The sequence below is a fragment of the Rhinolophus sinicus genome, chromosome 4 (assembly GCF_057876585.1).
Source record: "Rhinolophus sinicus isolate RSI-liver-muscle chromosome 4, RSI-T2T, whole genome shotgun sequence".
Lineage (NCBI taxonomy): Eukaryota > Metazoa > Chordata > Mammalia > Chiroptera > Rhinolophidae > Rhinolophus > Rhinolophus sinicus.
This window is the reverse complement of record NC_142504.1, coordinates 45,153,478-45,168,416: the sequence shown is the minus strand read 5'-3', so window position 1 is coordinate 45,168,416 and position 14,939 is coordinate 45,153,478. Positions and strand designations below refer to the sequence as shown.

The following is a 14,939-nucleotide window of genomic DNA, read 5'->3' as shown; positions in this document are numbered from 1 at the left end:
TTGTGACCTACACATTTTATAATCTTTCTTATACGGACTAGGTCCCTTTGATAATGGTCAAAACTTGAACTTACAACTGGCTAAGAACTGGGACCAGTGAGGACTCCTACACTCTGCTAGTAATACTATTGATAACAATATCTGACTGGGATGATGGCTCAACTGTTTGTAGTAGTTATATTCTAATAATTCCATTTATTCTCAGGAGCTCAGCAATGAAGCTCACATTGAAATGATAAAGAAAGACTTAAGGAAGAGGAATTACCATGGAAACTGCCCTTCATTCTCCCCTCCCCCAGCCCTAATCCCCATAATTTACTAGTCAAAGACTTTCATGGTCATAAAATTGTCAATGGAAATTTTTGAGACAGATAACACAAATGTTCAAAGTAGTTCGAATGTCCTCAGAAAAGTGAAAAATGCTTCTGTTTGCCAGAGGTATTTACCAGGTATGAAGATGGTTTTCTCAGTCTAGATTTTATTTATTTTATTTTGAGAAGCCTTTACTAGTCCAATTCACGCAAAAAAAAAAAAAAAAAAAAAAAAAAAAATCCTCCTAAAGGAATATTTGGATCTTGTTTTAAAATAATTTGATTTTATATACTTAAGAAATTATAAACATCATATATTTGTGTTTATTACCTATAATCATCAACTTTTGCTTTTATTGGAAAAAATAAGTTTTCCAAGAATGAAACTCCCATTTATAACACTGAAACTTGGAAATAAGGGATTGCCTTATATTGGCTACACACACAACCAGGGTTTAGGAGTGACTTGAGTCAAGGTTGAGGTTTACCTGTATCATACAGCGATAAAAAGTGACCTATCTTGGACAATATCCAACATTAGACTGTGTTTTTCTTTTAATGTATTATATTATCAACAAGGTCTAGAGATCCTAAATTCCACTGAGTGGATCAATAGAAAACTTGGCATTCAGCTTCAGGAATTGTCATGCTCTAATCTCAGGTGTAAAAACAGAGAATGGAGCTTTTTTATTTCTGTGCTTTCTAGTGCTTTGTTATTTATGTGAATGCATTTTAAAAATTATTATTGACATATTATTTCAGTAATATTTGATTTATAATAATACAAATAGAAAACTTCAGATATTAGTCATTCATGAATATAAACTAGGGAGTATTTATTATCAGTACACAGGGAAAAGTTTTTTATGTTCAGATGTATTATGGTTACATCCTTGCTATACATCAAGTATATTTTATCCTGATAATATACATCAGGTATATTTTATCCAAGTCAATTACAAAGTTCTGAGGACACGATGGCTAAATCCAATGGACTGTATATTAATGTTAGAGGTGAGGGAGGATGGTGAGACAAAGTTAGATCTCTTAGAGAGCAGTTCAGATAATATCCTGGTTGAAATAAGAATCAGGATGCATGACAAAGAAATCTGTCACAATTTTCAATTGTAAATAAACATTACAGAGGAACATAGAAGAAACATTTTTTTTAAAATGATTAGATTCTTACAATGGCAAAAAATACGAAGTACCTGTTATATTTTTTTCCATTCACTTTTTTTGTAAGTAAGTGCTGAGGAGATAAAAATTAACTGACATATTTAACAGCTTGTTTCTCACAATACAATATAGACTAAATGACCAGAAAATGAACTTCATTTTTCACCTTTGATAATTGTTTAGATGCAGTGTTTATACAGCCTGCAATCTGGGCTGAGAATAAATCTGTGATCATGGATTCATTTTATGGGGGAAATTACGCTGACGAGGTTTCAACCATCCAATTTTGTATCAGTATTAAAAATGACTTGTCAATTCAGGCAGTGAATTGTCTCAAATGGAAAAAGATCAGCGATACAAGGTATTCTTATGTTGACAACAAAAACAAAATTAAGCCAAACAGAAAACAAAATGTGTTGGTTTATTGGATTTTCATATATTTGTAAATAGGTTGGTTAGTCATTCGTGAACATGTAGCCTTTTTTTTGGAAGTTATAGGTCTTGCTGATCCTTTTTTTTTCCTCTTTCTTTTCTTTATTCTTCCCTTTGAGATTGGTCTTTGGAAACTTCAACCTTCAGAGTGGATACTGAATGACAGACCACAGTCTTCTGGTCATATCCCAATGGAGAAAGACTCATGCTTTTCTTTGATATTTAGGGACCAAAGTTATTAAAGGATAATTTTCTTTCTGAACTGTCCCCAGTAAAATGGGCAGACAGAAGGCTGTGTAAAGTGTCCACGCTGAGCTCATGTTACTCATTCTTACTCCAAACAGGCACATCTAACATGCAGTTTAAGCAGAACCACTGAGTTGGAAATTTAGAGCGTGTCCTGGCAGAGGAATTCCGAAGGCCTTTGTTAAACATCTCTGTTCCCTTATAGTTAATAGCTTGTAAGACGACTAAGAAAGAAAAGACAAATGATGCTATTCCAACTGAATTTCCCGTTTCATGGATGACTGGACAGTGCTCACCTCTAAGGGGGCTATAAAATTGCTGGGGGTTAATAATAACAGTGACTTTAAAAATTTATTCTTTAACTGGTCAGGACAGATACTTATCTGTCTTTGCAAGTGTCCCTTTTGTAGCTTGCTCATGTTTTGTTGAATGTATGCCTCATGTGTTACAGTTCTGAGGATATAGGCAGTGGATGACAGTTAGATTTAGATGTGTTTGTGGATAAGGGCCGTGCAAGGGGCTGTCTAATTACTGCTCTGTGCACTCTGGCACAAATAAGCATTGTAAATGCCGAATTTCATAAGTATTGCCTGATTTGGTCTTTTTTGAGCACCAAAATATGAATCCTAATACTGAACATAGGGGGAGCCCTGAATTCAGACCATAATGTGAACATCAAGACAATTTCCTGAAAATGACTGAAGCTTCACTTTTTAATGAGAATATTTTCTATATTATTGTGTACAACATTGTAAGTAACACATATGGGTTCTCTTATCTGTTTCGTCTTTTCCAAGGAAGTGGTAAAACCCTTAACCCACATGGTTTAGGAGAGAGATTTGTCTCAGTTTGGATTCTTGTCTGTGGGTGCTCCGTTACTATTTTTCTGTGAGGTCTAATCTGAGGAAGAACATTTGCTTTTCATGTCAGGGCACTCATCTTTGCTTGTGCTTTTCCTTAAAATTCAGTCTGAAAGCAGTAGGTTTTAAATTTTAGGAAACACTTTGCTCCTATATTCATCAGGTTGCTGATTGAAGCTGTGTGGTGCTGTGGCTCTCTGCCTTTCTTACCCAACTATTTCAGGTTTGAATATTTTCTGCCAATTACTAGCTCCCTGTGGGATCAGCTTTTTTCCATAGAACATTTCCTGAGTATTGCAGCCTGTGTAGAATCTGTGCTTCAAAACATCAGCATAGTGATGGGAAGCTGCATTCCTTTTGGGCAGAAAGAGTTTACTTCACAATTTAGATTACCTGAAAATAGATTTTCCATTACACAGAAATATAAATGTCAACATTTTGTATTCGGATCCATTAAACTTATCTCCAGTAGCTCTTTTGAGCTACTAGAAAATGTTTTGAAGGGCCCACTATTTAATTTATCCAGAATCCATGGATCTAGAAGGTCTAATATCCTTGGATTCTGACTAAACTCAGTATAAATATTTTCCATAGAAAATTGAGTATATTGGGTTGGTCAGGGTAGGCTACCTTTTATAACAAACAACCTCAAAATATCAGTGTCATTAGGCAACAAAACTTCTTTAATCGTCACTCACAGTTCAGTGTAGGTTGGCATGAGGGGTGAGCTGGGGGATGGGGAGGAGTGATTTTGATCCATGTAGTCATTCAGGGATCCAGGCCTTCCATCTTGTAGGTCCCCTCTCCTCTAGGTCCTTGTTATCCTCTCTATTCAGGTGGAGGTTTAATGGGACAGGCCTGAAAATGGTCATCATTTTAGCTCATAATCCATTATCCAGAATTGACTTCTCTGTGCCCAAGAAGAAAAGGAGAACATGAATATTACCGATCACTAGCATTATCTCACAGATAAGAAATGATTTAACATCACTGTCCCAGGACAAAAATGGAAGGATTATTTTGTTTATTATACTTATGCTTTTGTCTTGTTTTTAACACTTAATTTTCTTTTCATATTTACATGTGAAAATGATAATATAATAAGAATACTTCCCTATACTAACACATGAAAATGATTCTATTGTGTTTTACCTAGCAGTGCTTTATGTCATTTTTAAAAATAATAGTATTGAATTCACACTGAGCCATCCGTAATTCCTTGGTCAGTTTTTGTGATCCATGGCAGGCATTTGTAAGATACTTGATATGGTTTCAAGTTCAAACTCAAGTAACAGAAGAAACTGAATTTACCTAGCCATGAATGACATGGTCTAGTTGAAGGCACTGAACTTAACAGTCATATTAAAGGAAATAAAAATATACAAATTACCTATAAGAATGTAATTTCATACAAACCATTGAACATATTTCAATTTTATCTATACAGTTCAACATTTTATTTTTGAATACTCTAATTGATAATGTTTGATCATATTTGGATAATGCTTAACCAATGGTGGCTAAGAGAAATGAATATATGTATCTGAGTACTTTGCATACTATTTGGCAAGAGATTTAAGCAATGAGAATAATAATTTCAAAACAGATTTTCTTTTAGCAACAGGAATTTTCATAGTTTTATTTAGAAACAAGGAAATAGCAAATTGCCTGATCTAATGTATAGAATCCCTACTTCAATAATCACAAGGGAAGAACTTCGTGTACACACATACATAAGGACTGCTAGGTTTGGCTTTTAGAGCACAGCCAAGATGAATGAGTTGAGAGAACATCAAAACTATATTTAAAACTAGGCTTATAATTGGACTTTTGCTACTGAAAGTGACACATTTTGCTACTCAGAAAGGAGGTACAAGCTTTGAGGCCATTATCTATCCCCAAACTTTTATTGATGATGCACTGTCTACCAGCCATCCAAAAGACTGTGTGTGTTTGTATGTGAAAGGAAAGGAGTTCATCACTGCCAACCATGTAGGAACCAGGGAGGGAAATACATGGATAGCATCCAATTCAACTAATTAATAAGAATTTTTTTGTAATATATAGGGATTAATTCACTTTAAAGTTGTAAAATTAGTTTGTCTTCAGGCAATTCAGGTAATAGTTATTCAGAATAGCACAAAAGCAAAGTAGGGACTTCATTTTTTTTAAGTTAGCATTTATCAAGCACTTTCTATGCCCCAGGCTCTCTGAGATCAGCACCGTTTATTAGTGATCTCATTTATGACTCATAATCACATGAGGTAGATACTACCATTACCCCACTCCCTTCCAATTTTGCTACCATTAAACTTGTTTACACACTTATTCATTAAATGTGTACTGGTCATCTAATACGCACCAAATACTATGAAATGTACAAAATACTGAGGTACATAAAGAATGATGTTTGACTAACAAAACTGAACATATCATTTTAATACATCATGGCATTCATTTTGGATAATCCATCATCAAAAGCTTTATTTTTCTCCATCTCATCCATCTCATCAAGGTCTTTCCTTTCTTAGGCTCTTACACACATTCTTCTCTCTTCTGGTATGCTCCTGTCCAACTCTTCTTCCATACCTCAGATCTTAACTTAAATATCACTTCTTCAGAGATATTTTCCTCAGCCCCCCCAACTAAGTTTTAGTTCTTCAGGTTAACCTCTCAAATTCCCTTTTCATTTTCCTTTATCCCACTCACTACAATTTATAACTACATACTTATGAGTATTTGTTTAATGCCTATATCCCAAATTTGACCATAATCTCCTTCAGGGCAACAGCTATGTCATTTAGGTTCTTACATGAAAAGTTTACGGATTTGCATTTTGTTCTAAATGCAAATAGAAGCCAAGGTTAGATAGCAGGGTAGTGAGATGTTCCTGTTTTTATCCATCTTAAAAAGACATTTTCTGACTGCTGTAATCCTTGGTGCCTTTGAATGTTTTCAATTTAGCTTGTTTTTGGTAAACCAAAGTTTTCATTACTTTTATTTTTATTTTTATTTTATTTTATTTAAATTTATTGGGGTGACAATTGTTAGTAAAATTACATAGATTTCAGGTGTACAATTCTGTATTACATCATTTATAAATCCCATTGTGTGTTCACCACCCAGAGTCAGTTCTCCTTCCATCACCATATATTTGGATTTTTATTTTTAATATTAAAGGGTCTGATTATCATGAACCACTAGTTTTCATACACACATATCTGCTGATCATGTATATATGTGGTTACACAGAATAGATAATCTTCAATTTACATGAACAATTTGAAAACATGTTCTATTTTTGCCTTAAATTAAACACTACCATACTGATCAGCCAAAAAAGTTGAGTAACTGATGTCAGGAATTCTAGATATGTTCTACATAAATTGTTAACTGCTAATAAGAGCAAGCCAGGAAAAGAGTATTAAATGCAATATATCTAGGGCTGACATAATTAGAGGAGGAAAAAGAATATCAAAGCCATAAAAACACTTTGATGTTGTATGAAACTCAGGCTCCAGCAAATATAACATTGATGGATTGATTATATGGCTTTTCAAAGTTTTCCATTCACAGTTAAATCCAAACTAAAAAATTAAGAGCATTGACTTCAGAAAAATCTGGAGGCTTACATATTTTTTCAATGAGCAAAGTATTTTAAAGCATCCTCTAAGTGGGCAGTCTTTTATCATTCATATCCATGCTCACTGAACCAATTTCCTATTTGGAGGCTAAACCAAGGATTAGTTAATTTGATTTAAAAAAATGTCACTAATGAAACATCAGGAAAAGAGAAAAAGGAAATGCTGAAGCATGTGCTGAATAATATTTATAGCTTATATTTATGTATGTGACTCAGATACTTAAAAGTTAATTCAACGCAAGTGAAAAAGAAAATTGCTACTTTATGTGTGACCAAAAATTTACATAACATTTGCAGACATTCATAAAATTCTGGACTATATCTTAAGTTCGCAATCGAGAAAAAAAACTCTAGTTAATAAAAAATGACAAATCATTTAGTATTAAAATTGTGATAGCTGGATCACAGAATAAGAAAGCCATTCTTGCATCAAGCTTCAGTTATGTCCATGTCCTGTTTTTAATTTCACATTACAGACTGAACTGAAGTTGTGTAAATTATGGTCACATATATTCTAAAGTCAAGAACTACTAGGTCATACTTACATTGCATTTCTCCGTGTATCCAGAACTCTTTCTAATAATAAATAATTGATTCTCATAAAGGCAAACTATTAAATCCATTATTTAGATGAATAAATATACATAGACAAATACTGTGTTTTCAGATATTTTCAGCACAGTCTGAGTCAGTGGTCGTATTGACTGAAAATAGCCTCTAATTGGAAAAAAGAGGCATAAACTTTTATGTTCCTTTAGTATAATAGTATAAACTGAGATAAGCTATCACTTTGCAATATCATAAAAATACATTAACATTATCAAAATAAAGAAAAAAGTACTGATATCTTACTTCTCATTCATATTATGAAAACAAAATATTGAGGGCTATATCTAACTATATTTCTAGATGCCATCCATGGGTACTCTGGAATGTTAAAATTAAAAAGATCAAAAAAATTAACACATCACCTAATTTCTTGGAACCATCACTAGACGTTTAGGTAGGGAGCTGGGGATGGTGTCAACAAAAAATAAAAAAAAAAGCCCAAACTGAAGGTAAGTTATATTAAATGTATTTACTAATTACTTTCACGTTGCATTTTTCAAAGGAAGAATATAAGAAATGACAGAGATTTGAATTGAAGAATACAGGACTAATATTTCTTGAACAGTTATCACATGATAAATCTCATTTAATCTTGCCATAAGCCTGCATGATAAGCATAAATATCCCAATTTTATTAATGAGAATATTAGAAAGTTATAAATTAAGTCTGGGCCTAAAAGATTCCCAGGCCATGATCTTTCCTCTCTGCTTTCCCCTCCTTCTAATTTTTAAGTATACCTCAATAAAAGATATGGGATGAGGGAGAGGAAAAAAGTAAGTGCAGAAGAGCAAGAAAGTGGGTAAAACGATAAGAGAAAAATCAAGTCGAAAAGTAGAATTGACTATTAATTGAAGTTTAGTCAAAACATCAAAATACATGTATAAGCCAGCCTCCAAAATGGTTCCAAATAATTTCTCCGCCTGATATTCTTGCTCTGGAGTAGTCAATTCCCATATTGAACATGGTTGACCTGTGTAACCAAAAGGATATTGCAGAAATAACACTACATGATCTAAAGGTAGATCATAAAGGACATTTTAGGTTTCACCTTGTTTTTCCTTGGATCATTCACTCCGGGCGAAGCCAATTGCCATGTCATGAAGACACCCAACCTGATCTAGGGAGAGGTCCATGGGGTTAGGAAGCTCTGTGACTAGTCAGCAGAAAACTGAGGTCTTCTGTCAACAGCCTTGTGAGTGAGCCACATTGGAAGTGGATTCTCTAGCACCAATCGAGTCTTCAGATGACAGCAGCCCTGGCCAACAGACCCTGAGCTGGACTCATTTCTGAATTTCCACCTTAGCCATTCTGGAATTTTTGACCCAAAGAAACTGAAATAATAAACATTTATTGTTTGTTTTAAGCCACTGAGTTTATGTTACATAATAACTGATCACTGATTATACAAAGTTAACTGACAGCTGATTTGTTGGGCAAGATCATTAAGATCATCATGATATGTAAAGTCAATACTATTATTATACATGAAATATTAGGTTGGTGCAAAAGTAATTGCGGTTTTTGCAATTATTTTTAATGTTTTAAACCACACTTTTGCATCAACCTAATAAAAACAAAACAAGTTTTCTTGATTTTTAAAGAAGTTTCTAGTCTGAATTTTAACTAACTTTTAAAACATAATAAACAAATAAGAACTAGAGAAACAGTCTTCTACTTTTAAGTGATAATGAATGCTTAGAGAGACCGAGTTTTGATTCTGAATACAGACAAGGCATGATCTCTAAAGCAAGTTTCAATTCTGCCTGTGAGACCTTACTTAAGTGTCTTAATTTATTAGGCTTCGGTTTCCTCATAGACAAAATGTGAATAATGACTTAATCTACATTAAAATGTTGTTGTGGAGATTAAGTGAATAATACATTTAAATTACTCAGGGCACTAATTGGCATATAACGAGCATTTAATAAGTATCAGCTGTGACACTATCATCATCATCATCATCATCATCATCATCATCACAAAGGCTCAGTGGAATTCTGCCTAGAGTTAGAGCACTAGATCAAAAGAACTTATTTAAACACTAATTCAAAAAGATATATGAACCCCTATGTTCACTGCAGCACTATTTACAACAGCCAAGGAAACAACCAAGATGCCCATCAACAGACAATTGGATAAAGAAACTGTGGTACGTCTTTACAATGGAATATTACTCTGCCATAAAAAGAATAAAATGTATCATTTGTAACAACATGGATGGACTTAGAGGGTATTGTACTGAGTGAAATAAGTCAGACTGAGAAAATCAAATACCATATGATCTCACTTACATGCAGAATCTACAGAATAGAATAACTGAGCAAACAAAACAGAAACAGACTTATAGATACAGAAAACACTGATAGGAGGCGACTTAGAGGTCTGGGTAGGAAAGGTAAAGGGGTTAAGTACAAATTGGTAGTTACAAAAGATCACGAGGATGTAACGTATAGTATGGGGAATAGAGTCAATAATATTGTAAAAACTATATATATGTCAGATGGGTCCTAGACTTATCAGGGGGATCACTTCATAAATTATATGAATGTATAACCACTATGCTACACACCTGAAACTAATATAAAATAATACTGAATGTCAACTATAATTAAAAAAACAATCATGAGGATATAAAATACAGAATTGGGAATACAGTCAATATTGTAATAACTATGTACAGTGTCAGATGGGTAATAGAGTTATTGTGGTTCTTACTTTATGAGATACATAAATGTCTAATTACTATGTTGTTTTGTACACTTAACACTAATTAAAAAAAAACTAAAAAATAACTTATTTATTATCAATGAAAGTATCACATGATATTATGAAATATTTATATTTGTTTTACAAGTATTTTATTATGTCTCAATTTTACTTCATGAAATTCTTTTTTAGATGGTCATTGGACCAGGAAATATAAGAGTAAAGGACCATTCAGAAAGAAAGAATAAATTTTGGAAAGCCATACAGAAATAACATATAACTACAATTCATATTTGGCACATGTATTTATTGCATTCTTCTGACCATATGTATAAGCCCACTAAAAGTCAGGGAGGATTAGAGACACAAGCAGATATTAAACATTTTGATCTCATGACTCCTTTGCATTCTTGTAAATTACTGGAGACCACAAATGCTTTTGTTTATGCAGATTATAGCTATTCATATATGTGTATATGTATATATATATATATATATATATATATATATATATATATATATATATACAGCTTTAGGTATTAAATCTGAGAAATTTAAAAAATATCTATTAATTCTTTAAAAATAATAATTATAATCCTTTGTATTACTGTGAATAATGTATTTCATGAAACAAAAAACGATTTTGCAAAAAAAAATATTTAATGAGAAGAGCGACAGTTTTATGTCTTGTGAATAATATCTTTAATGTGTGAGTTAGTAGAAGACATCAGTATTGTCAAACCTGTTTCTTCATTCAGCTTGTTGCAATATCACATGTCACATAGCCTCTGGAAAACTGCATTGTGCACTCATGAGACAATGATAGTAAAAAAGCACATGATATTTTAGAATTATTATGAAAATGTATTAATTCATGGATACTTGGGTTCTCCAGATCATATTTGAAAATAATTGAGCTACACCATTCTGAAAGTTAAGAACTAAAGAATCTCAATGGCTCTTTCTCATCCATCTTAGTTTTGCACTAGGGTGGTCTCCAAAGGCTGCACATTTTCCAAATGAGCATTGGTGGATAAGCTTCCATAGGAAAAAAAATGTAGGTTACTTCATCAAAAAGTTCATCCTAACTATGAAAATACATTAAAGAATACAATAATAGTTACTAAAATTATTGAATATTATACTCCACGTATCATACTAAGTCCTTTGAATACATTATCTCATCTAATCTTTAGAACAGTCTCAATTTTCCAGATGAAGAAACTGAGGCTTAGAAGTAGCTTGCTGAAGATTACATCAATAGCAGATGCCAGTGTCTGGCTCTACACTTAGGTCTGACTGACTTCAGCACCCGTTAACATACTGCCTACTAGAGTATACACTGTAGAGAATAAAAAAGAGATATACAGTCCTGGGTTTTGAGCTGTTTACTGTCTACTAGAGAGTTATGACTAACACCCCCCAAATAATGGGAAAGTGAGCTAAGTGATTAGTGGAATTTGTAGTTTAAACAAGGGCTCTATGTCTTCTGAGACTAGATTGCTCAATGGGCACTGAGCTGTAGCAGTGGTGGACAGACTCACTTGAGCTGACTTTTATGGCATAGAATTACTAAAAATAACAAGGTAAGCTAGAACAGAAAGAAGGGACAGAACATTAAATTTAAGGAAGTAGGAAAAAAGCATAGCGTAAGGCATACACTAAGGAAATCTACTTGATGGAAACTAAAGGTTTGTGTGGTGGGTTAAGGAGCATTAATTTGAATAGGCAGGTGGACCACATAGCTCTTGCTGTTGGTGGTGGAGGTGTGGGAGCCCTCCCTCAGCAGAGGTTACTCACCCAGAGAGATGGCAGGAGCCATGATGTCATATGGCTATGTGACCCGAACTTTTAATCAACAACATGCTGGCATCTTTTTTTCAGTCCATGAACTTTATTTCTGTCAGGAGCACACACAGTCAATGACTACAGTGAATTAAATGGGACCCAACATCCTTTCATGTTCTAAGAAATAGTATTTCTTAATCCTGAATACTTTAAACAGATCAACTATTAATCACCTACAATATCTATGGTGAAAATATAAAAATATATCTGTGTGTATAAGTGCTGAGGGATTTCAGCAGGGATAAGAGCAGGAGGGATTTCAGACTATAGACTTACAATTTAATACTGGATCTGGGCATTTCACTGACTGGTTAAGCTTTTATACTCATCAGGATACACATGGTTCATGCAAAGGATACACTCCATGATTGGAGAGACAGTAGACAGATGTCTTGGTAGATGATCTATTTCAACATTATAATTGATGAACGTAGAAAGTATAGTATTGGGGGAATGTTTTATCTCTACTCTTAAAGTTAACTTCCATGTGAATGGACATGGGTGTCCCCCTTAACGTTATTCCCTCTGGAGAAAAGTGATAATTGGATTGGGATTCTGGAAAGAGAAACTGTGTATGTGCAACCAGATCCTTTCCTCTTGTCTGGGAGGTGAACCACCCACAGTTGACATAGTTACGTTGTAAGTGAGTCTATTTAATTTGGGTGCTCAGCATTAGGAAGCTTCTAACCTAGAGATGTGAGGCACATTCTCTAATACCAGCTTCATCAGTAATGAAAGTGATATTTGGTTTCCCTTTTGCCTCACTATATTTTCTTATTACTCGATTGTTTCTGGTTGTATGCAGAGAAAATGTTATTTACTGATCTCCCAAAGACATAAAAAAATATATTGATGATTTTTTTTTTAAAGAAGAAAACATCATGCAACTAAAACTCAGCTATTATGAAGCAGCAGTAATTTCCAGAATAATCGGGTGACTCTGTCTCTAGGATATTTAACTTAATCAAACAGATTGGTTGGCACAGTGTTGAAATGCAGTTTTCAATCTAAAAAGTAAAAAATTGCCTCAGATTTCAGGTAACCTAATTATGAAAACAGTTGATATAACAACTCTTAAATCCTAATTTCTGAACACTTTTAATAACTTTGAGTATCTTGTGAAATTCAGAATTTTCTTTACCTGAAATCTTTCAAGTCAAGTACATAAATTAGGTAGATATACCTAAAGTTTTCCAAGATATATGAGAATTGATGAAAGATGAAGAAATTTCTTTAGGTGACATAGAAGGTAATTTTTTTTTTTTTTTAAAGAAAGGTTGGTGATGAAATTGGTGCATTCTTTTCCTGAGAAATGATAGAAAATTTGTTTTCACATAACTATAACTATTCAACATTGGTGTTTAGAGCTTCAAATAATTTTAAAGTGTTGGTAATACTTCTGAGAGAAGTCAATTTAAAAATATTCATGAAGGGATATTAAATTATTGATCATACTCTACCCTAGAGATTAAACACTATTTCTCTACTCCAAAATACCTACAATCAATATCTATGTATTAAGTTAAAAATTACAATTACAAAGAATTCACTTGTAAAGACTGCTCAGCTATTACGAAGCCAAATTTTACCAAATGAATTGTTCCACTATTATAAAATACATCTACATATTATTAGAATCTTATTTAATGCATTGGAGCAGGGATAATATTGATGGTGACAAAGGAACTTTTTGTTTTTTTATAGAAATATTTAACTGTAAATTGTTTTGAAAATATCAAAATGGTACTAGAATGGGAAAATTGAACTAGCAGTTAATTATTCTCTTTATCATTCTGGATAACGACAACATGACCACAAATGAAATTTTAATGTTGGCTTTTTCTCATTAAAACAAACTCACTTCTTTCCCTACCAAAATGTAAAGAATTGTCTTTTTATTTCCATGCATTAAACTCATAGTAATGTCATATAGCAAATGAAAAATAAGTAATAATTTGTTAATAATAAACAATTAAGAAGTTTTAGGAATGACTAGTCATTGATTTTCTAAAACATATTTCAAATTGTAGGAAATAAATATAAATGGCAAAACTTTAATAAACTTTATATTGATATTCTTTGCTTTTTGTTCTATTGCATGTGGAACTTAAAATCTTTCTGTACTTTATTTTTTAGGATTTATCCTTCTGATCAATTAATGGGCTAGAAACCCACAACTACAGAGCATCTAGAGTTTGGTTATTTTGAAAATGAATATCAAATATTGGTTCTAAATTTTCAAAAACTGGTTATCTGCCTAAGTCTTCAAGTTTTATTGGAAGTTGAGTATATCTTGTGTAATTTTAAATTATCAATGCATTGGATTTATTGTATTATGGAAAGTGCATATAACATAAAGGACTAAATTTGGAAAAAAAATATGCTGTGTGCTGTCAGTAAAAAGGAGAAAAAGCATCTTTTGTATTTTAATTTATAATAATTTGAAGACCTAGGGGGATGTTAATATAGCTAGAAAATGATGAAATATTGTAACATGTAATAAACAAACTTAAATTGTATGATTGATGTAGCTATTTACATATATCATAATAAAATGGTTTTGGAATTTTATCCAGAGTCTAGTAATTCATGCAAATTTTCAATTGTGAGTTTGCTTTTGTCTTTGAATTTTAAAAATCACACATTCTTATTCCTTATAAATGTCATTGATCATTTCCCAAGTTATTAAGAGTATAAAACAAGTTTTTGCCTTAATTTTCATTATGTAAATTATTTTCATTATCTAGCTTTACCTGTGAATATGGAAGCACAAAAAGAATTAAAATTTTCCTCCCATGTAACAAGTTGCACAGTTTATAGTAGTTCAAATTTGGCCTGAGGTCTGTTTTTGTGGCAACTCTGAACTAAGAGTAATTGTTTCATGTTTAAAGGGTTGTATGATAGGCTGAATAAGTTCTTCTCCTCAAAAGATACCCACATACTAATCCCCAGAATTTGTGCATATGTTATCTTACAAGGGAAAAGGGATGTTGCAGATGTGATTAAATTAAGAACCTAAAATGAAGAGATTATCCTGGATTATCTGGGCTGGCCCACTCTAATACCATGTGTTCTCAAAAGTGGAGAACCTTTGCTGTCTACGG

General features: G+C 32.8%; 1 protein-coding gene across 8 annotated transcripts in view; it reads right to left on the bottom strand.

Moving 5' to 3' along the window:
- The window catches only part of MAGI2 (membrane associated guanylate kinase, WW and PDZ domain containing 2), a 1,312,004-nt gene that overhangs the window by 717,436 nt on the left and 579,629 nt on the right, over positions 1-14,939 (bottom strand). The window contains exon 2 of one of the 8 annotated variants that reach the window (XM_074340650.2): positions 3,727-3,938. The exons of the other annotated variants lie outside the window; for them this stretch is intronic. Within the exon in view, the coding sequence (XP_074196751.1) occupies positions 3,727-3,796 (70 nt within the window). The 5' untranslated portion in view covers positions 3,797-3,938. The remainder of the gene's footprint in view (positions 1-3,726; positions 3,939-14,939) is intronic. 8 annotated transcript variants of the gene reach the window in all.